Raw genomic sequence first — 22,561 nt, forward strand, 5'->3', positions numbered from 1 at the left:
TGAGGAATGTTCTCAACTGGAATTTTATCTGCGTAAACGGGTTCTTAAGTAGATGTTTAAAAACTGACAAGATCGTATCCTAGTCTTTTTCGGCGGGTAGAGTATTGAATGAAACTGCACGCGATATGAATGACAGCCTAGATGACAGAAGAATAGGTCACCTAATTTAGCCATAATCTTGCTACGTTCATTTCAATAGTTTTTCCTGTCTAGGCTCTTAAACTCGTCCAGCAAGCTTATGGGTTTGAATTATGGGTGTTTTAATAAAAAAGATAACTTGGCCAAAAAAAAAGTGTAGGCCCGGGCCTACAGTGCTACATACTGGCTACGCCCCTGATAGTTCTAAATTAGGAATAGATCTCTTACTGAAATATCGCTGACCTAATAAGGTGATCAAGAGTACAAGTTTTATGTAGAAAAAGGGCACATTTTTAACCTGAGGAAAAGTGGGGGCACTTGCCCCCTGTGCCCCCCGGTTCCGCCGCCCTTGAAGGTACATATACAGAGTAGTCTTACTTTTCAACTTCTGATACTTGTAGATACAAAGATAGTCCAGAAATGTAGTCCAGAAATGTCTTTGATACAACTGTATAGCTAGTAAATGTTTAAGTTAGCCTAATAAGAGAAGGCGAGAGCTATCCGACGATTGCCATCTGATGCAAATTTCTCAAGGGTTTTCTCAACTGAAATATTATCTGCGTAAACGGGTTCTTAACTACATGTTAAAAAACTGACAAGATCGGATCCTATAGTCTTTTTCGGCGGATAGAGTGTTGAATGAAACTATCGTGCTACATACTGGTTACGCCCTGATCATATGATATCATTATCAGCAGATTTTGTTTCCTGTTTAAATTCTTTTACATAATATATCAGAAAGACAAACATAGTGCTCTTTTACAAGTTTTCCAGTAGGATGATTCTTGTTTATTGTCCAATGTCTGGACTTTAATACATTTGACGAACTTAACTGATGGACAATATAAACTTTCATATTTTTTAATACAACCAGATATGCAGTGGCCTAAAAACAAATATCGTTATCGCAGTGTATTAGCAGTGTAATAATTATTTATAGGAAGTGCGTATCACGTACGATTGCTAGCTTAGCTTCATAACATGCTGTTCGTGCAACAACTTAGGACGACTCATTGAACGAACGTTGTCGACGTTGTTGTGCATACAGTTCGTGACATTCCATAGAGTGCGGTTAGGTAGGCATTATGTATTTTATTACGCAGTGGCCAACTGTAGGCTTGTAATTGGCTATAAGCTAAATTTAGCTAATTGCATCTGCCAAACTAAGTAAGTAGTTGAATCAGTAGGCGTGAATGTTACTACGATTACAATTGAGTTAACGGAGCTGACGAGTATTCAAGATCAAAAGAGCACTAACAAAATACCATGCTAAAAAAACGACAGTTTAAAAAAAATCGACACTGAAAGGGGGAGCGGTCGCTCCCCCTGCTCCCCCCTGGCTACGTCCCTGCTCTATATATGCCGTAGGAGTGCAAAAGAAATTCCTCATGTATGTATGTATGTAAGTACTTTAGATCCACGAAGAAGCCTCATTGGCTTATCAAAGCCGCAAGCTGACCGAAGTCTAGTCTCTTACATTCATATTTAACGTCCATGATTATGAATTGTCAACTGTCAACAACTCTGTCACGTGAGTACAAGTTTTAAGTCGTTCCGTCTTCCTTTTAGGAATTTTGTAACCATGGTCAGGTATATAGGCCTACTAATACTATATATTACTATCGGCTAAACATATTTGAAAGTATTTCAAGTCTCATTATTTGATAAGACCCAAATTACAGTTATCAAGGGCGTAGGAACCGGGGGCTGGGGGCGCCAGCCCCCCAGTGAAAAATATGGGGGCGGAAGTATCATTCCGCCCCCCCCCCCCCCGCTCCGCAAGTCAGAAAACCCCTTTTTCATTTCCAAATGAGAAAAAAATCTCATTTGAAGCACCAAATTGCATCTAAGGCCAGGTGAAAATGCAAAATTCTTTACAAAATGGAGTGGGTGTTGAAGTGTGCTATATTGCACCAAATTGCATCTGAGGCCACCTGGTTAGATTGGAGTAAGAATGTTCATGTTGGTAGTTTTGTACAAGACCTTGCCACAATAGTTAGAAATATATATCCTTTCTTGGACTTGATATTCATCGGCCTTCTAAGGTTTGAACAATAATGCAAACGAGTTTTACGAAGTCATCATATAGTTCGCGACAGTACAAATCGTCTAAAACGTCACCAATATTATCATATACTTACTCGATTCCGTGCTTATAAAATGAGCTGGTTTACAAACCCTTCCTTATCCCGTTCTTTCTTCCATTTCATTGTCCCAATTTTGACTCTCCCATAGTTAGAAACTATCATCCCTCTGTATTTCAGTACATTTATTTCGCAGATCGTGAACAAGGCAATGCAGTCTTGACAGACTTTGTTTATCTGCGCAAGCAGTCTGCGCATCTAGCAACCTGTTCTTGTGTTTTATAGTCACTGAACTAAAATAACGTTCAGTGGTTTTGGTGTGAACGCCGGTTAAAGTTCCTTCCTAGTTCTCGAAACCATTGTAATACCTTTACAAAGAATAAAATGGCATCTTTTCGGGTGAGGAATATTCTATCTGTATTCATAATGTCTTTTTATGTTGAACCTAAATTGTTAATTGGTGTCATGTTTGAAGTATTCTTGTTATGACATGAGCTTGGAGCTTAGGCTGCCAGGGTGGAGTTTGTTTTAAACGTTAGGCTAACGAGCATGAATTTGTAATGCAAAACTTCAATTTCATACAGCCTGACCTACAGTAGGCTACAGTACATGGAATAGATTGGATAAACTTAACAAGATAATATCAAACAGACTTGCCAAGACTGGTTTCCATCTGCGATGGGAATTTAATTCTGGCATAGGCCTAGGCATAAGGAAAAGTTCTCAATACTGTTTTAATCCATTACAGGTATGTGCTGATCAAATTGTGGGTTTTTATAGCTTTTAACACCCTCTGCCCAATTTTGCACACATGATGTATTTTTGGCATTTTGAAACCCTACTCCCTAAAAATAACCAAAACTACCTCACCATAATACCACTACTCTCTGGGACCTGATCTGTCTGGGCTTAGAGACTCAGAGCATAGCAAACAGCATCCAGAGTCAATGGATGTATACTTATACATTAGATTATCAACCAATGTGTCAATTTTGAGGTATGAATGATCAAGACACGGCGGACATTATGTGGTCAGATTCTGCTCAATTGTACGTTGTGTAGGCTGCAGATCAATAAATATTTTGACATCATTATATTTCTGAAGAACTACACATGAAAAATGCATACAGTTGAGTGATTTGTAATTTTCCTTGATGGACAACTTTGATCAATTATGTGATGATCTCAAGCTATTATATTCCTTGTGAAGCTGCGAACAGTGTAATCTAGCTAAGTGGTACATGTTTTCAATGTTTACTGCAATTTTCAATTCCGAAATTGCAATTTTTTTAGCATTTTCTTTTAAAAAATTGAACTGCAGCTGGAGCGCATGCAGCTATTAATATAACACTAATTTACACAGACACGAGAAGCAGATGACAGGATTCTTTGCTCCTTAGCAACACAAGACTCCTTGCCGTTTTTGCATGTATATATACATGTAAAACAGCCGTGTATGATATGATAAGACTCTGACAGTAGCCAGGGTTTATACAGATCAAATTGTTTTGAGACAGAAAATAAATCTTAACAATGTTATCATCCAAACCTAGCAATTATTCTCCTAAGTACCTGTCATAGTGGCGTTCTGTTGTCTACGGAGTGCTCATCTCTTCGAACTGACAACTGGTTAATTATACATGTGTAAGTAACACCTGGGTGCACAACACATGACCCTCCATGGTTGGCATGTTTTCATACTAAGGAGTGAATCCCTCCAGGTCATCTTAAATTCGATGAGCTGGAAAGGTAGCCTATACTATAGCAAAACAAAAGTTAACATCGCCAAAAAATGGCTGATCGCTATCATCTATTCAAATTGGAATCATACCTGTGGTTTGTCAGAAATTCAACATGGTTCCTGATTTGGGAATGAAAGTTCTAATCTTGATGCTATGCTAGAAAAAGAATGATTTGGCCTGCTAGGGCCTCACATGAGGCTAGAATGAACTTCTGATGGTAGGTTGGCTAAGGGCTAAGAATGATAAGAGTTGGACTTCTGCGATTAGGTTACTACAATTACTGTACTACTGTACTAGTTATTTTGTCTTGATTTATCAGATTAGTTTTTATTCCTACCCATAACAGTATTTAAATCCCTGAAACTGAAATCTTAGTCGATGAAATCACAGAGGTGTGTGTAATTTCTATAGTTGTGTGCATAGCCAGTGCATATGGTAGAAAGTGCATAAACAAGTGGCCACACTATGTCATGGTATTTTAATATCGATAAGAAGTTGGGTTATTTATTGGCTACTTTTTTGTCGGACAAAATCATGTGATATCACCTAATTTCAGTTATTTGTCAAATATAGATTAAACTAATGTTTGAATTTAAGTTCCAGTCTTCATTTCAGTCACACAAAATATTATGTCAGTTTTTTGGTTTACACAAGACAGTGAATATTTGGATAATTGTTTTAGGCCCTAGACCACCAATCAGTAGCATTTGCAACTAGTTTTCTAAAAAAAATTGACTAAAGTCGAACTGTGGTTCTGTGAATGGTGTTTGATCGAAATTTCAGGAAATGTTACCGGTACCATCTATTTTGTTTGGTGATAAGGATATGTCTTCCTGATTCACTACGATTTTGACCATGTAAAAAGGAGGGAAGTGTAGTGTGTAGGCTTCATAGTCCATACGACTTATTTTAGGCTTGAAAAAGTCTGGAATTTCATTTGTTTAAAAGTGTGGGAACCATATATAGCTTTGGCTGAAGTTTCCCCACTCTGCATCCATGCAACCACTTGAAGATATTAGTGGTGGACTTTTTGATTGTTTTCAACATTCACATGAGCCAAAAGTTACAAAAGCACCTCTGTTTAAAGTGCTGCTCTCCACTTCACATCGAAGCATCCACTTTAATCTAAATCTTGACCAGTCAGGGTTGCTATACTTGCCAAAGTACTGTAGGCCACATTTGCTTAAATATTTGCGAAACCAACCAACAATGATCTTTGAAAAAGAATTCTCCATTTCAATACAGGAATATTAAGATTTAAGAGTAGTTAGTAACAAATTAGTCCTTTTTTTCCAGCCCGCAGATTCAAAGAGAGAAGAATTTAGAAAGTATCTGGAAAAAGCTGGTGTACTTGAAGCATTGACTAAGATCTTGGTGGCCTTATATGAAGAACCTGAGAAGCCTAATGATGCATTAGAGTATCCTTTTAGTATATAACATACCAACACAAAAACTTGTCAATTTTTGTTTTGTTGAATTTAATGCACTTGTCTATTCTCAACAACAGGATCGCTGTGTACTATAGGCCTTTTGTATTCATTGGAGTTTTTGTTTGTTTGTGTATGTAGGTATCTATGTATATATATATTTATATATTTATATATACAGTATATATATATATATATATATATTAATGATATTAAATATATATATATATTAGTGTTTGCACGGGTTATCCGGGTACCCGCCCGATGCGATACTACCCGGTTCATATTACCCAAATCCTACTCAAAGTGTGATTTAAAAAAAAAAAATTGGCAAACCGACGATTAGGCAGATTTCCCATTGGCTTAGTGTGGTGTAAGGCTACCATGTGGTCGAAGATAACAGCAATAACGAAGGTACACGCCTGACGCGATACTACCCGGTTCCTAATTTATTACCCGAATCCTACGCAAAGTGTGATTTTTTTTTTTTTAAATTATTGCAAACCGATGGTTAGGCAGATTACCCATTGACTTAGTGTGGTGTTACGAAAGTATTCCATGGATATCTTATAACTGCGTCACAATTTCAGCGAATAAACAGATGGTTAGGCTTAGCTAGATTTTTCATTGACATAGTGTGGTGTTAGGCTACCATGTGGAAGAAATTATTATTTATTCATTCGTTTATTTCATAGAAGGAAAGGCTGACAAGGAATTTTACGAGATGTTTATGGATTATAGACGGGATAACTAAAAAATAATAACAGCAAGTGGCAACTAAAAAATAATAACAGCAAGTGGCATTTTACTAATCGTTTATTCCAAATGCGATCAAATTTCGCGTATCGCGCAATCTCGCGGCTAATGCGAACCCTGGGCCTGCATAATAGATAGTAGTTGTAACAACTGTTTAAGAGCCAAATTGGATAGTTATATGGTCTGATCCAATAGAGGTGGAGCGAGCATAAGCAGGGCGGGAGTGCGATGTTAGTAGAAGTTATTAACAAGTAAATGAAAGAAACATTAGCAAATAGAAATTATTGAGGAAGGTTTTATACCTTATCTTACACCTACGTTTTTGAACATGAAAACATTGTAAGTAGAGAAAATAATTCATTTATTATAGGATCTAATATGTAATTTCTTGAAAATCGTGACACATGAGGGTAAACAATTTTTTTCCTGGTACCTGAATACCCGACAGGTAACGGCTCTCGGGTACCCGGTTCCAGATTTTTGGACCTGTGTAAACACTAATGTATATATATATATATATATATATATATATATATATAAATTCAATTCAATTGTTTCTCAAGCATGAACAAATTTGCCTTATTCTACTGTAATACAATTGGCTGATGGTCAAAATGAAGTACTGTATAATGTTTTGTCTTGCTGCTGTCATTAGACGTAGGGAAATAAAAATTTCATCAAGACCCTTTGTAGGATATTTTTACTTTGACTTTGAGGGATTCAATTAACCTTGCTGTCAAATGAATTTTACTTTTGTAATCTGTAAATCAATGATTTCGATGAATGCAAAGCTATTGTGGAGTAATTTAACAAAATGTTGTGATGAACCCCTTTATCATGACTACAAAGTGCTTCTCAAAATGAAAGTGTTACTCCTCATTTCTTGTGATAGAAATATGCACTCTAAACCAAGCATAACTTTATATACAGTATATATAAAAATTGTAATAGCAAAAGAGATGTTTCACTTTCTGGTTGTTTTTACATTTGCCCCATCTCAATTGAAGAGACATTGTTGTTATGAAGATTGTGAAAACTTAAGTAACTAAGTATCGCATGTTAAGTGGCTTCTGCATGGTCTCAAACTACCGAGAAAGTGAGTCTGTTGGTCTGAAATGTTTCAAATGTAATACAGCTTCATGATGATTGTTGAGGTTCCTTTCTGTTAACAGTTTTTGTCCCTTTCTTCTTTAATATGGCAGTAACTAAACTTTATGTTTACTTATGATTATTTTTCTACAAAGATTAACCAAATTTTGCCTAATTCTTCCAGTCCCATCAAGTTCATTGTGACAATCGCCATTGAATCTCTCCACTAAGTTCTTTCAAATTTGTTTTCTTTTTGTCATCTCAGACCTTTGAAATTAAACTATTTTTGACCCTTAACCCTCGACATTCAGCTTTCTAAAGCAGCATTTAAGCAATACCAACCCAGACACAGCAGATGTAGAAGCACTGAGGTTACAAGTCAGCGAGCTCCAACAGAAAGTTGAACAGCTTCAAGACGAAAACAAGGAACTCAGGTCAAAGGTTAATATGCATTGTTCTCATTTATATTCCTACAACATAGTTACCTGTATCGTCAAGTTGGTCTGTATATGTATTCATTTATCACGTCCTAGCTTGCATAGATCTTAAGCACAGGGATACAGTAGCAATGTGACACTGGACATATGGTTTCCCAATAGTGAGTGCCCAAAACTTTGTCGTGGAGGTCAAAGGTCATTGGAGGTTAACATAAGGCTCTTCCGGAACGATAAGTATACATGTGCATCTTACATTAAAAAACTTATATGAGTCCATTAGTCTTTTTACTTTGTGTTGGTCAAAGGTTAATAGTACTTGTCTTTACCACAAGATTCCATAAACATGATGCCTGTAATTAGATAATGTTAACAGAGACTCAAAACTGCATATGTACAGTTTTGTTGTGAATGGTAGCTTGCAACGGTCAACAACAGTCTCTAGATGCCAATAGATGTCAAAATTTGAAAATCTTGTGATAATAGATTTCTTACAAATTGGGTTTTCCTTTCATTGCTACAAGTTGTTCATTATCATTTAATAAGGGCTCTCTGCTTGGGCTCCTTGATAGATATAATAACCTGTCAACACTTACCCAACACAACCTACTTGCATGCTGGTGAATCTTTCCCATTTACCCTACCATTAGTCACTGGAAGTGCTGTCATTTAGTGAGCAATCTTGTGTCAGTTAATACCTAATTATACTGGACATTAGGGCTGTAACGGTTAAACGGTTAACCGGTTAACCGACCGAACGGCCGGATAAACGTCCGCCGTACATCGTATAAGTTTAACCGTTTTGTAATGCCAATTACGCAGTCGCAACGGCGCGTCTTCACATCACTTTATTCCCGAAATAGACCGCAACATTTGATTGCCGAAAATCACGTAACAATTGCAAACTTTATCACGCATCCATACAAAAGATTTTTAAGATTGGCGGTACGATTGAAGGGATTACCAAGCGGTATGCGACCCGTGAAGCGCCTATTGTTACCCCGTTCGACGTGGCGAGTCTGCATCTAATCCTTTCAAATTTATATTGTATTTAAGCAGTAAACGTTTTCTTTATTATGATGTAATTTCAGTTCAGTGTTCCCTCTAAGGTGCGGGATTCCATTCAACAGACGCAGTAATCCCACAAAGAAAACATTTGTCTGCTGGAAATCACTTGCATCGTTTTCTTGCGCGCGATAAGTTTATACTCAATGCACAACGTATACACTTGACTGTAAAAAATACTCTGAAAATCAGTAGAGAAATAACCAATTGTGTACGAAAAGTAAGTTGGTACACCTTTCAAATTTTACGAAAGATCGAGCAAAAACTTTCGAAAAATTCACCCGAAACTGGCATATCGTGCTAAATGCAACTAATGTCATGTAAACAAGGCTCTAATACACCCAATTTTGAATAAAACGTAAGAACACATCTGGTGTTAAGCGGCGAAAAAGTATTTTCTAGAATTTCCAAAATTACGGAGAAAATAATATCCTACCATAGTTTAGTGTATAGCAAATAGCCTAACCACCTAGTCGGTTACGGATCTCACGTAACTACAAAAACACAACTAATTGTATATTGCGAAGTTTACGTTTTCTACAAGAACATGGAAACAATATTAAGCATTTAGTTAATCATGCCAAGTGGCCTTAAACATGTGATTACAAGGTTTACTTTCATGTATCATGTGGAATAGATTGTCTTCTTCATGCGGAGGAGTCAGTTGCCTGTTTTACTTACCTAGCTGTTACGGGGATCATATTTTACCTACTTTTCTTAAACGTCTAAGATAACAATTCTCATAACTTAACCGAACCTTTACTGACTGACCTTATTAATTCTAGACCATGAAACGTTCCTTGGCAACATGCCAAAAAATTGTTAACAACAACAGCAACAGGTGTTAGACAGGGGATGAGTTAAACTTTTTAATGATTGTAAGACATATAGATCTCTTTTCATTTTATAACAAAATATGGCTACTCTAACTTGTCATTTCAAAATTTTCATCAGTTTCGGACAATTTAAATTAAAAAAGTTGTCAGTATTTTGCATCCACAGCTGCGAATATTTTATCGCCAGACGCGCCAAATTTTCCGGGGCGTTAACCCCTGGACCCCCACAAGGGGTTCCACCACATTACCCCACCGGGGGACTACCCCACGCCATTATGCTACGCGTGCTAATTGTGTTTGCTGCGCGAACTCCGGCGGGAAATCGACAGGGTGTTCACGGGAAATTTTACAATGTTTTCCACACTTCCCCTCTACCCTCTGCCTACCCCGCCACAATGCACAAATTCAATATATCTGTGACCCATTATTGTACTTGTAATTGCGTAGGCCTAGCCCCACTACCGTACACTTCTGTAGTAATCGCTTCCTAACAACCGACTTTCCTAACCTTGGCCTAGCTGGTGAAAGCCTTGTAGTCTAACACTCCATATGATCGCGAACTTCAATACTCAATGCCAATATTAAGTAGGCCTAGTAATATTAGGCTTATAACTGCCATACAATGCCTGCGCTATTACAGTAGGGGCTACGCAATTAACGAAGAAATATTTGCTTCAAATATCTCTGTAACAGTTACCGATGAACTGAAAGAGAAACAAAAATCTGTTTAAAACTTCATGAAAACGCGCGATTCGTCTTTTTCAATGCAACGATCGTCAAAACTAAGCAAATACAACCAAATTCTTGACATACGCGTTACGAAAAAACGATACTTGCAGCGCTATTTTGAGAATGTACTTCCGCATCAAAGTGGTGGCGCTCTTTCGGAATTATAATCTGAGCTATATAACTCTGATTTTCGGCTCTTATTTTGAGGCAACAACACGGGTTACGTTTAAACGTTAACCGTTCGGTTAATAGAAACGGTTAACCGGTTAGTGAATTAACCGGAATGACACAGCCCTACTGGACATCCCCCAACTGCACTATGACAACTCAGGTGATGTGGTCCAAGGCAAAGTGCCTTTAATACAATCTGATGAACACAAAAGCAATTGTTATCAAATGGTCTGATCCAAACCATTCTCAGCAGACCCTACCAAGGTTTCCATACTTTTATAACTAATGTTTTATTTATTTTGTTTTTTCAACTACACAACTTGTCTTTTTGTCCTCCAAATATTGCCTGACATAATAAAAGCTAAGAGAGAAAACTTACCATAATAAATATACTTACATACTAAATGAGCCTATGTTGGTGTTTTCATTTTATGGGTAGATCGAGTACAAATGGTATCTGTGACATTTAACACTACATTGGGGTTCATACACTTCACCATTCTCATACACTGATTTTTGTTCCATGTGAACACTGTACAGTATACACACGCATGTATCTCCTGTTATGTCCTGTGTGATAGTTTTTGCCGAATAAACTGTGTGTCTATTAACAGTAAACACACTACGATAAGTTCAAATAGTCTCCAAGGGCGGAGGAACTATTACCACCATAAATAGAGAGTTATTGTGCAGCAATAAGCGCTTCCTGTATAAGAAGATAAACATCTTAGATATTGTTTTAGCAGATGGCCTGCAAAGTGAAGGATGTGAATGATTATATGGTCGCAGAAAATGATCAGATATGTTTTTATATGATTCTTTTTTTCAAATTTAGATCCAACAGCAAGAGCCACAGGAAGGAGAGCAGGCTGTAGAGAGCTGAACTCGAAGCTAGATATCAAGAAGGACAGCTTACGTTTTCATAAACTTTTCCAAACACAGATGTAAATATGTCTTTTTATTTGTTTAAAAAGAAATGGTCTCCATGCCCTGTCCTGAAAACAGTCGTCTTTCCAAGGATGCTATTTTATGGCATACAGTTTTAGTGTAAGCCTATGTATGCTTCTTTAAACCATTTATAGATTATTGACATGTATACATTAACCCAAGGGTGGTACTTTTAGAGGTAAACAATATGTTCATTTTTGTTCTGTTCTGGCAGTTCCTCAGATCAATATTCAATTCTGATTTGAAAGAGAGTGGAGTAAAACAGAAAAAAAAGTAAAAAAAGAAGAATTTAATCAGTTGAGGCGGTTTTGATAATTTGTCCAACGTTACACTACGTTTTAGTTCAGAAGCACCACACTGTGGAAGAAAACAAAAATGACTCACGATGACTGAGTATTATTACGCAGTAAAACTGTTTTTAATGGGAATTATTCAAATCAAAGACAAATTTCAGAAAGAGACAAACTTTACCGGAAGTTTACGTAAATGTGGGCATCAAACTACAAGTATTTCATACGTCCTATGACGTTGGTGTCTCTGATGTCGCTTATTGTGTAAACACACGTTTCCATTCACTAGAACACAGATTCTGGGATGAGCAGGTTTGCGCTTTTACATCAGAGTAGCTGGAACAAAAAAACATATCATAACCTTTCACCATCTATGCATTATGGAAAGTAAAAAACACAGAGCGAGCTCAATTTTGGTTTCGTCTGATCTTGAAAAACTTTCCTCATTCAACCAATCCTGAAATATTTTATAGGTTTATAATTTCTTTCTTGATATGACAACGGCCAATTGCTACCGTCGGCTTCCACCACTTCTGTAGCATAATTTACATGAAGAGTAGTTCATCTTGTGTCTGTGCTTATGTTTGTTAACAATTGACATGAACATTGAAGATGTTTGCTTACATTGAAGCTGCAGAACCTTTTTTCTGTTTCCTCTTAAATTTTGAAAACTAAGTTAAGAAGTAAAGAACATTTGCAAGGCTGAGTTAAAAATATATTATGAATAGTCAAGGTTTTGACTGACGTTGGCATCTTGATCAACTAGGTAGGTATGTTTATTTTGGAAGAATTTTGGGTTATGTACCCAGTGTTATTTGCTACTTGATTGCTGATAAATGTTGGGGTGACTAGAGACATTTAATAGAGAGAAACGCAAAAGATTGGTGGTCGATTTTTGAGAGACATTTTGTTGTGTACTAAGTATATCTCTTGTTTAAGAACGAAAACATAAGAAATATGTGATAATTTCAACAATGGAAGCCAAAAAAAGTTAGGAAAGATTGTTCAATTAATTTGATATCCTTTGCACATTTTTTAAGCTACTTGTATATTTTTTTTACTCTAGTAAAGGTATCTAGTCTACTTTATATAAAGATGAATTGATCACTTTATCTTAAGGTTTCTTTCCTATACTTGCTCAGAACACAAAAAAACTACTTGTAGTTGTAGACAAACACACTGTATGTTAAGTTTGTTCTCAGGAAGTTATTGCACTCATTATGCCAATTGGTACATATCCCTTGGATTCCAAAACACAAGGTACTTGACAACTTATAACTTTTTGTAAATTTCCTGTATGAGCTTAATTCCTATTTCTGTTCTGTGATATTTACTAAATTCCATCATACGTTACTAGAGAACATAGTTGACCGAAGTTGTCACAAGATCAATTGGAGCAAAAAAAGACGGGGGGGGGGGGGGGGGTGAAGAGGATACCTAAATCATGTTCTCATTCAAGTCTATTTCAATGAAGAAGAACAAAGTTCAAGATGTCCTCCCTAAAACGTGTTGGTGTGTTCCTTGTTTGTTAGTGATTATGAAGGATACTGTTGAGACAGATTTATGGAGATGGATGGAGGCATGGAAAACACCATCCATGATCTGTATCTGTTTCTTGGCTTATAGTTGAGTAACAGTTACAGCGAAGGTCATCGGTATGATCACCCGCCCCCCCCCCCCAAAAAAAAAAATATGCCAGAAAATCAGATAATGGTCACCCATACTTATTTAACAAGTTTATATACTGGAACCTGAAAGTAGTTACCCACACTGATATATAGACTGGTTTATTTTAACCATCTTCAACGTCTGGGAATAATTTGACAAGTACTTAGGAAAGTACTTTTAATAACTTATAGCTGATGACCTTGAAGTAGGGTACATGTCTCTGAAATGACTGATTGCTCTCAAATATGTCTATGTGAAGAGAACATACTGCTTTTGTAAAGCCCTTTGTATTTTGCAAGTTTCTCTACATTACTACCTTGCTTTCGTAGTAGGATGGTTCTTTACCCTGGTCTTTAGTTCAACTTCCTCCAATGATGTATGGATGGATGGAGTGACCATTTTATGTTATATCTGGAATAAGCTACAACACAGAAAGTATCAGGTAGTCAGAAATGCCAGACCTCAACAAAAGTTTGTTCTTTAAAGGAAATAACTTCTTCCATGAGGAAATACAGAGCCTTACTTAAAGTAATCAGAAGCAATAATTATTAGTTTGCCGTACAATTAAACTTTTGTGGTTACCGTGACATAATTTCAACTTCAGCCATTCCTTTTGTTTTTCCTTCTTCTTCTTCTTGGCTTTTATTTGGATGTTAGTGGTGCTTATGTTATCAGAAACAACATTCGATTTCTGTAACAAATGCTATAGCCCTCATGTGTTCGTCTTTGTTCATGAATGTTTACGTATTTTACATCCTTTGACAATTGACAAGTTAAGAAAGATAAAGACCTAATCAACATATTATATTTGTTTCTGGTTTTCTTTTTTTGCTTGTTTTGTTATAAACAAATACTGAGTGTAGATAAAACCCTGCTTTTTTGCAAAGGAGAGAAATTTTGTTTACTTATTGAGTCCTCAACTAGTTTCTTTTCTGATGATATTTGTCGATATTTAGGAGGTAGAAGATGATGTTACTGAGTTCCCCAGATGTCTGATTTGTCCAGATGGTGCAAATGAATTGTACATCAGTTGTTAAAACAAAGCCAGTCCTATTGATTTCTTCTGAGAATACTCCTAAATGATATTAGTTCTCCAATATCTGCACCCAAGATTTGAATTGTGCTCTTTTCTCTGCCTTGGACCAATGATGCACCCTTTCGTAGCCAACATCAAGTCACCAGCCAGTGATCTAACAAAGTTGGGATCTCATTTTGATAAGCTTATTTTTTGTGTGCATACGTCAACAATTGTATCGAAACTGAAAAGTTCTTCTCAAGTAGATCACATTGATCAAAGTAAGTCACATGGGAGCAGTAGTGTAATAATGAACTTAGGGGATGGGGGGGGGGGCAAGGATTAGATAGGGCCCTAAAGTAAAAGAAGCAGCACTTGTGTAATGAAATTCAAACCCACTTTTTCTTGATGTTGAGCCTGTCACTTTTGAGAGCAAAGATCAGTGTAAATAGATTTTTTTTCTATTTTTAGGCTCTGGGGCTCACCCAATCTCACCTGGCATTATGCAGCTGCTTAGAAGGGCTTTTACCAAATGAGTGTTAACGAGCAAGTGATAAATTAACCCATTTGTTTCTCAGCAGTTAGTCTCTCAGACATCCATGTTAGCAATAATTACAAAAAGGAAATTTGAGACTTGACACTTTTTCCATGATATAAAATGGACTAGTCAAGAAAATGAAGAACATTGTCCAGGGAGTTTGGTATCATAAAGCATCAAAGAAAACAGATATATATATAACTTCAAAAGATATCTTTAAATTTGCATAAAATTAGAACAAACTTGGCTATGGGCTGCACTTTAGGATAATCCATCTGTTTGGAATTTTCTAAATGTATATGGGGTTGTAAAAGAGCATGGTAGGAGACCATATATTTGCTCATACAACCAGCACTTTTTAAAAGCTAATCTCATCATATTTGCAGCATGTTCATGAGCGAGAAAAACAGTTATGAACATCGGTGTGCAGTATATTCTTGTTTCTTTGAGGCAAACCTTCGCCTTCCATGATTTTGTTTTCAGCAAAGCAGGTTCTGGGGTATGTATTATTCTTTTATGTTGACAAATCGACCAGTCTTTGGAATGGGTGCATAGCAAATGCATGCAGAGTTGAAACCATTGGAGGGCCAGACTCTAACCTGGCCTGTGAGAGTTGTGCAATACAAGATGCACCAAAAATGAAAGTCACAGCTTTTAAAATCTACTCCACTGTATTTACAACATATCACAATACAAAATGATGAAAAAAAGCGCATCGACGTGATCAACGCCTGTTACATTTAACATTCAAATGGCAAAACTAGTTAAATTATGCCAATGTATAAAAAAAAATTGTTACTTTGATATGAAGGGGGTTGGGAGGGGGAAGGGGCATATATAGTCAATCATTGACATTAACTTAAAGTAGGCACATGTCATTATCCTAGAGAGCTAATTCGTCACATGACTATGATGCCAGGATATTCTTTGTATTACTTTAAGCAAACTTCCATTAAACAGCACCAGTTAACTGACAAAGAAGAACCAGAGACCAATATGGAAATTTAAATGAGCAAACTTTCATTCGATGAAATGTATAACATTATTTTGTGATTATAAACTAGAACTATGAGCAAGCAATAATTTCATCTCGCTTTCCCCCTCTGGACTACTGTACATGTCTAATTAGTGTTACAGGGTTACAACACACAAATTGAAATACATTTCCATGACAAAGTGAGCGAATTTCATGTGGAAGATAAGAAAGGCATATAAAGCAACGCAGTATTTTATATACTGAATAGAATATGTTTGACCTAGAAGTCCTCATCCCTTCACAAATCATTAAAAAGGCAGATAATTCCTTCACTTCCTAAGCAAACCAGTGCAAGTCTGAACCGCGTATAACAAATAGTGTGTTTTGACGGTTGAGAGCTAGCTTGCAACATTGAGGAAATGTTACTAGGTTGCTAGCACTTGCTAAAAACTGCTGCCTTAAAAGTCAACCGGCTAACATGACGTTCTCTCTGGTATTTTCTTCAGTTTCAAACACACATCACTTTACTGTACAGGATATTGAGAGCAGCCCATATATAATTTGCTGACAATAAGCTGTTATACAGAGCTTGTATTACGTACTGAAACCATGCCGATTCTTTGACCGATGACTGACTTACCATGAGGTCAGTCGACTGGCAGAACATGCCATTATCATTTTTGTTTCTACTGGCCAACAGCAATATCCACTGGCGATTTAGCCAGTAAATAGCCTGAAATTCAAGACCCGACTAGCAGCAAGAATTGACTCACATAGTGTTTAACCTGAATGTCTCACCCTTTTACAAATTATTCAACTGTCTAGCATCTCTCATATATCGTAAAAAAGATCAATACAGGTATCAAGTTGTGGAGCCATAAGAAATGTGAGAGAGCTAGCTCCCATTACATCCACACAATGAGAAGATAATACTATGCCATTACTAGCTCCAAGCACATTTAGTGCAAAAGAGAGGTCATAGAAGGAGGGTTACAGCATTTAGTAAAATGTCATCCATCATCCACAAGTTTTTATGAATAACTCCAGAAATACTTCAAGTATGTACCGTTGTCCGTAACCTGAGAAAATCACCTGCTAAATATCAATGATTAGCTCATCCACGCCCCAGTCCTCGTAGCTTCCATCAGGTAAGTAACGTCTGATGATCATGGGAATTTTTCTTGCCCTGCAAAAGAGCAACGGAGAGATAATTGCAAACCACCAGGTCAGTTAAGTTAAAAGGTCACCTGTATTGCTAACATAACTGTTTCCTTTTATGTGGGGAGTGGTTAGGGGAGGTCCAAAAGTTCCCTAATAAGACGATAAGATTTCACAAGGAGAGGGAATATGCTGCTTGAAGTTTAAATATAAGTTTGAATACTTGACTGTCTAGAATATTTTGAAGCAATACTGGGGACCGTCAAATTACCAATGCTAAAGTAGAAATTAGTAGACTGCATTTGGTGAAGCAAGTAAATGGCGAAAAATGAAAAGTTATTCTCATCATTTTGAAAAGAGTAAAGACAAGTTTGACTGGAACAGAACTAGATCTATCTTTGCAATACCATCTCCTTGTCCAAGTATGAGTAATTCTGTAGTGTATGCTTGATTATTGCCTTCCCCCCATCCCATCCCCCACCCCAAATCACCCTCTTAAATAGAAACTTTGTTGCACAGAGTTGAAATATGACTTACTTGAGTTCTTTCATAGCGATTTGGAGCGGATCTGTTTCTCCTTCTAATTCTACCATGACTGGTGCACACATGCTGCAATGAAAATAAGACGTTGACTAAAAATGGAAAAGTTTCATCAAGCTTGTAAGAATAGCATCTATTATGCTAAAAAGTGCAAAATGCATGAGATTTAGTTGGCAAAGAGCCTTTCTGTTTTACTTACGCTATCTGTAGTGCCCGGGTCCCGAGTACTCTGGCCCTCTCATACTTTGTCATGTAGTTGGTTGTAATTCTCTCCGTTACCTTTTGTCCTTCAGTGGGGGCAGGCAGTACCTCAATATGCTCATCATTAACGTCATCCTCCTAGAAATTGGGTACAACCCACAGAAATCAAATGCTGGGAGATAGGTATCATATGTATTAGCAAACTGGGAAATGATAATGCATTTCTCTTGCCTTTTGATATTAAAACGTGTCCACCATGTACCGAAGAAAACAGAGAACATTTCAAAATCAATCGATTACAGACCTACCAAACCTCCCAAAGGTACAGTATAAACCTTGCAATATTATTTTATCTTTAAATATCCAGAGCCTTTACAAAAACATTCTACAGTCAAATAACACCCATAATTTTAACAAAGTTTAATGTTAATCTGCGGTCCTTTACATAATTTTAGTTTTTTTAGTTTTGCTGCATGTGAGACTTGGAAATCTCTCTGTGAGATGATAAATTTAACATGCGAGCCATGATACAACCCTCTCTCATCAAAACGTTACAAATATTTAGACAAGAAGAAGTAGAACCATGTCATTTTTAAGAAAGTTTATGAAAGTGACGTTATAAACCTAATATTGGAAGACTTACAGTACAAAATTGTCTTGTCAGTTTGTTTACATTAAAGCCACAACAGAAGTTTTAATATTTGCAAACCTTGAGAATTTCTGTTGAATTTCAATTGCAAATGCTTGACCATGGCCTGATGTACAGTACTGACATATCTAGGCTCTAGCATAAAATTCCACTTATTATGCATAACATCTTTTCAGATCTTTTATCATGAAATGCTTAGGGTATATACTACCTTGTCAAAACTTTTTATTGGGGGAAGGGGGGGGGGGAGAAAGGTTAATTTAAAAAGATGGAGACTGGAAAAGAATGGTACAAAGTAAATAAAGCTGAATAATGTTCACATTTTACAAATTGAGTTGGGATGGGTGACTGTGTATTAATACAAACTGGGTTGAAATTAATCCATCCAAAAGACTAAAAGGTGGGTTAGAAAGGAGCTGCTACAATCATAAAAAGTGGATCAGTATGGAAAGGGGATAAGGGTGAAGAAAAGTCACAAACAAATGATTTGAAACCCCAATCACTCTTCTGATAAGCAGATTAGTAGTCTTCACTCCTACCTCTGCATCTTGAAGTTCCTCTAACTGATCTCCTTCATCTTCATCAAAATCTTCTTGGAAACTGGAAAGATTAGAGTAATAATGAGGAAGTATTATTAGTCAAAACACCATGGAAATGCATATTAGATTACAAACAACAAAGCCTTCTGTCTCCTATTTAAGTGTCAAATTGGCTGCCATCCAAACAATAACTAGTGTTAAGGCAACAAGCCTCCTAAGTGACACAGAATATTGCAGTCAGGGATCCTAACATGTATTCATTGAAGATGTATCACTAATCTTGACCTCAGCACCTGTAACAAAACACAATTAATATCAAGCTATGAAATTGTATTGCTGTATGGTTGGAAGTTTGGTGTACGTTCAAACCAAAACTTGTTACTCTAGAATGGGGCAAGTTATGAAGACAGTTTGAATACCACTTGCTACAGCCTCCTTTTATGTACTGTCGAAATACTTAACCTACAACAGGAATTGTTTTAACATTTTGTTTTAATTCTTTTCTAGTCTTAGAACTGCTGCTATATTAAATTCATGTTCACTTTGAATGGAAATTGATCAATGGAAGTTTAAACCAAAGTCGAATGTACATCATTCAATCACTATAGTTGGAGTACCTGGCCAACGTACTTGTTGAAGCCTGCGGTAGTAATTAAGGCATCGCGGAATCGGTATGAGTACTGATAATATGCAGTTACAAAGTAGTAGGCGGCCTACTTGGCAATTTTTGATCGAAGAATTAAAACTACAGAGAAAAACTTTAACTTAAAACGAAGATATTGACAAAATATGTTTTTCATTCAAATTTGAACAACAAATACAGTGTTCTCTCACTTGTTATATTCGTCGTCGTCTGCCATTGTGGTCGCGTGTGACACGGCTGTGACGGCTGGGCTGAGGTTAGTTCCAAGGCTGGGCTGAGTTTCTGATTGATATGCGCGTCTGTATGGAACGCCAAAAGGATTACAGGTAGCGTTGCTACCCGAAAGATCTCATCACAATTAATTGTTCCATTGACTTAAACACTAAACTCATCACTTTCAAGACCTGCCAAAGCATAGATAGCATAGATAATTTTCAACTGGTTTATCCTAGCCGCCACGTGATAGCTGGCATCTTGCCATATCATGGCACTTGCAAATTTCCATATCATGACCGTCTAGATTTTGAGCTAGAAGAGGAGCAAGTTTAGCATACTGAACTCCAACCCTTCCATCTGCTTGCTCGGAGTAATATCAAAATTAACCAACAATTTTCTAAAATGGGTTATATCACCTTCAACCCTCCCTTTTTTCACACCATCTGTATTTTAAATTATGCTCTTTCACATTAAGGCAGAAAAAACAATGATGGTGACTGATAATTATTAATTATATTATATAATTATATTAGGTAGTTTTAGCTCTTTCCTCCGACAATGGTTAACCTTTCGAGCGGATGTACACTATACTCTTAATGTGGTGCGGTACCTAAACAGGGGGTTGTACTATGGAACGCCAAAGGGACCTCAGGTGGCGTTACTACCCTAAACAGAAGGTGCTACTATCCCAACCAGGAGGTACGTGTTTCTACCTTAACAGGAGGTACTACTACCCTAAACAAGAGATGCTACTATCCTAAACAGATGGTGCCATTACCCTAAACAGGAAGGTTTTTTTACTTAAACAGGATTCGATACCACTCTGTAACTACGACCCGTTTCCAACGCAAACCACTGTGAATAATAATACCATTACAAATCTTCTGCTTATTTTTTTCCGTATACGTACACCTTCCATTTCGCTGAATTAAAGAGATACAATGTTTCAAACAAAGGTTAATTTTCAGCCGAAAGCAGTCGCTTCTCGGCCTTTGGCTAGAATCATGTGTAGATTCTGTTTCTACGGGAATCTGCCCAATTTGCATAAATGTATAACGTGTACCATCACATTAGTTGAATTTTACTTGATTCTCAGAGTTTATAGTATAGTAATTCATATCACGTGACAATAATTACTACGTACGTATATAGGCTACCCCTCTTCAAGGATGCGCCGAACGTAATATGTATTGTGATACGGACGTGAAGTTAGAAAAGAACTAATCACGAAACAGCGATCGTTTTAATTGTTAATTGGCTTAATATATATCTAATGCTGGGTACTTTGTGATTTATGTTAGTTTAGAATTCTAACATTGATCGTAAATGTATATTGAATCAACCTTCGCAAATAGTCGGAATAGCCATCTTGATGAAGGTTTGGAATGGACTACGTCAGTGGCGGAGATTTCTTGTCAGAAGTGGGGGGGGGGGGGGGGTTGCAGGCCATTGATGAAATAAAAAGTCATAACTGCTGGCTCACTATCTAAGTGGAGCGCCACCATAAGTTGGCGCGAAGGGCACAAGGATTTTTTGGTAAATATTGCCTCCCAGATTGCAGTAAATGGCACTGCCCAGGCCTGGAAAAGCTGCATTTAACCATTTCATATTTTGAAAATTGAATCTCATGTTCTGTCACTGATGTGTTACTATAATGAAAAGCAAGATTTTTCGTTTTTTCATGTTTGTATTCTCAACTTGTAAATAAACGGTCACCATGGATTATATAGCCTATTGGCCGTATCCAATCAACTTTTTCTGAATCGCATGCGCTCTACCACTGCAACATATAGGATACAGTGAAATTCATTTTAATGCAGTTTTCCCGCGTGGGTGCAATGAAAGGGGGGTGTAGGCGGTTTTACACTATCTAACGCAACGTAGTCACCAAGAACCTAAAACCGCCTACACCCCCTTTTCATGAATCACTCAGACTATCAAGCCGAAATTGAAAGGCAATTAGCTAGTCACCACTACGAAAAGTTAGAAAGTGATCTGACGTTTCAAACTAAAAGTTTAGTCCAGGAAACACTAATAGAAATGTTCTCTGCAAAAGAAATCGATGAAAGCACCTTCGAGTACTTGTCACCATCATGGGCGGCGATCCTGGGGGGGATAGGGGGGATATATCCCCCCATGAAAATGGGTGGAGGGGATGTAATACACCATATCCCCCCCACCAAATGCCAGGAATAAGAATATTTTCATGCCTTCATTTATGCATTATCGTGAATGTACGGCTCTTTTTTAGCTTCATTTCTCGCCTACCATAAACGCAGTGCGATCTTTTCAAATAAACCGTCTTTATAAAGCAAGAATAGTTGACTGTAGGCTTCATTGGCCCTATAACAGCAAAATGTATTATTGCGCCCACGGTATTGATATAGTACATATATGCACCCTCATAGTATTCATATAGGCCCTATAGTAGGCCTACACACCTACATGTTCCCTCGAACAGCTGAGAATCTCATGTTACCAGGGTAATGCTTAATTAGGGGCGTCGGAGCGGTTCGCCGGACCAATATTCACGGCGCCAAAAAAAAAGGGAGAAAAAAAAGTAGCACTAAGAAGAAAAAAGGCAAAAACTAAAGAACCAAAATGAAACATACTTCAAAATGTGTTTCAGAAGATTAATCGGGTACAAAAACAGACAAGGGAGAATGCACAGAAGAAAAGCTCGGGAAGTGCCATTTCCTGCAATCCCAA

At 37.1% G+C, this 22,561-nt stretch overlaps 2 protein-coding genes across 2 annotated transcripts; one reads left to right on the forward strand and one right to left on the reverse strand.

Annotated features, from left to right (window-relative positions):
* Positions 1–2,461: 2,461 nt before the first annotated feature.
* Positions 2,462–13,385, forward strand: LOC139962967 (c-Myc-binding protein-like). The gene is made up of 4 exons (XM_071963390.1): positions 2,462–2,621; positions 5,261–5,382; positions 7,548–7,677; positions 11,307–13,385. The coding sequence occupies exons 1-4, from the start codon at positions 2,607–2,609 to the stop codon at positions 11,352–11,354; spliced, it is 315 nt and encodes a 104-aa protein (XP_071819491.1). The 5' UTR covers positions 2,462–2,606; the 3' UTR covers positions 11,355–13,385.
* On the reverse strand, positions 12,998–19,915 carry LOC139962966 (DNA-directed RNA polymerases I, II, and III subunit RPABC2-like). Its single transcript, XM_071963389.1, has 5 exons — positions 19,828–19,915; positions 18,994–19,054; positions 17,804–17,943; positions 17,602–17,673; positions 12,998–17,092 (listed from the first exon to the last, which is right to left on the reverse strand). Exons 1-5 carry the CDS (start codon positions 19,851–19,853, stop codon positions 17,002–17,004), a joined length of 390 nt encoding a protein of 129 aa, XP_071819490.1. The 5' UTR covers positions 19,854–19,915; the 3' UTR covers positions 12,998–17,001.
* Positions 19,916–22,561: the final 2,646 nt, after the last annotated feature.

Source organism: Apostichopus japonicus, chromosome 21 (genome assembly GCF_037975245.1).
Source record: "Apostichopus japonicus isolate 1M-3 chromosome 21, ASM3797524v1, whole genome shotgun sequence".
Taxonomy (NCBI): domain Eukaryota; kingdom Metazoa; phylum Echinodermata; class Holothuroidea; order Aspidochirotida; family Stichopodidae; genus Apostichopus; species Apostichopus japonicus.

What these genes read in the sequence shown, in the direction of transcription:
- LOC139962967 (XM_071963390.1), top strand. An exon ending in AAGCCTAATGATGCATTAGA is followed by an intron (nt 5,383 to 7,547) that starts GTATCCTTTTAG and finishes CTCGACATTCAG; the next exon opens with CTTTCTAAAGCAGCATTTAA. An exon ending in ACAAGGAACTCAGGTCAAAG is followed by an intron (nt 7,678 to 11,306) that starts GTTAATATGCAT and finishes TTTCAAATTTAG; the next exon opens with ATCCAACAGCAAGAGCCACA.
- LOC139962966 (XM_071963389.1), bottom strand. Translation starts at nt 19,853, where the DNA reads ATGGCAGACGACGACGAATATAACAA. An exon ending in GACGACGACGAATATAACAA is followed by an intron (nt 19,055 to 19,827) that starts GTGAGAGAACAC and finishes TAATCTTTCCAG; the next exon opens with TTTCCAAGAAGATTTTGATG. An exon ending in AGGAACTTCAAGATGCAGAG is followed by an intron (nt 17,944 to 18,993) that starts GTAGGAGTGAAG and finishes CCCAATTTCTAG; the next exon opens with GAGGATGACGTTAATGATGA.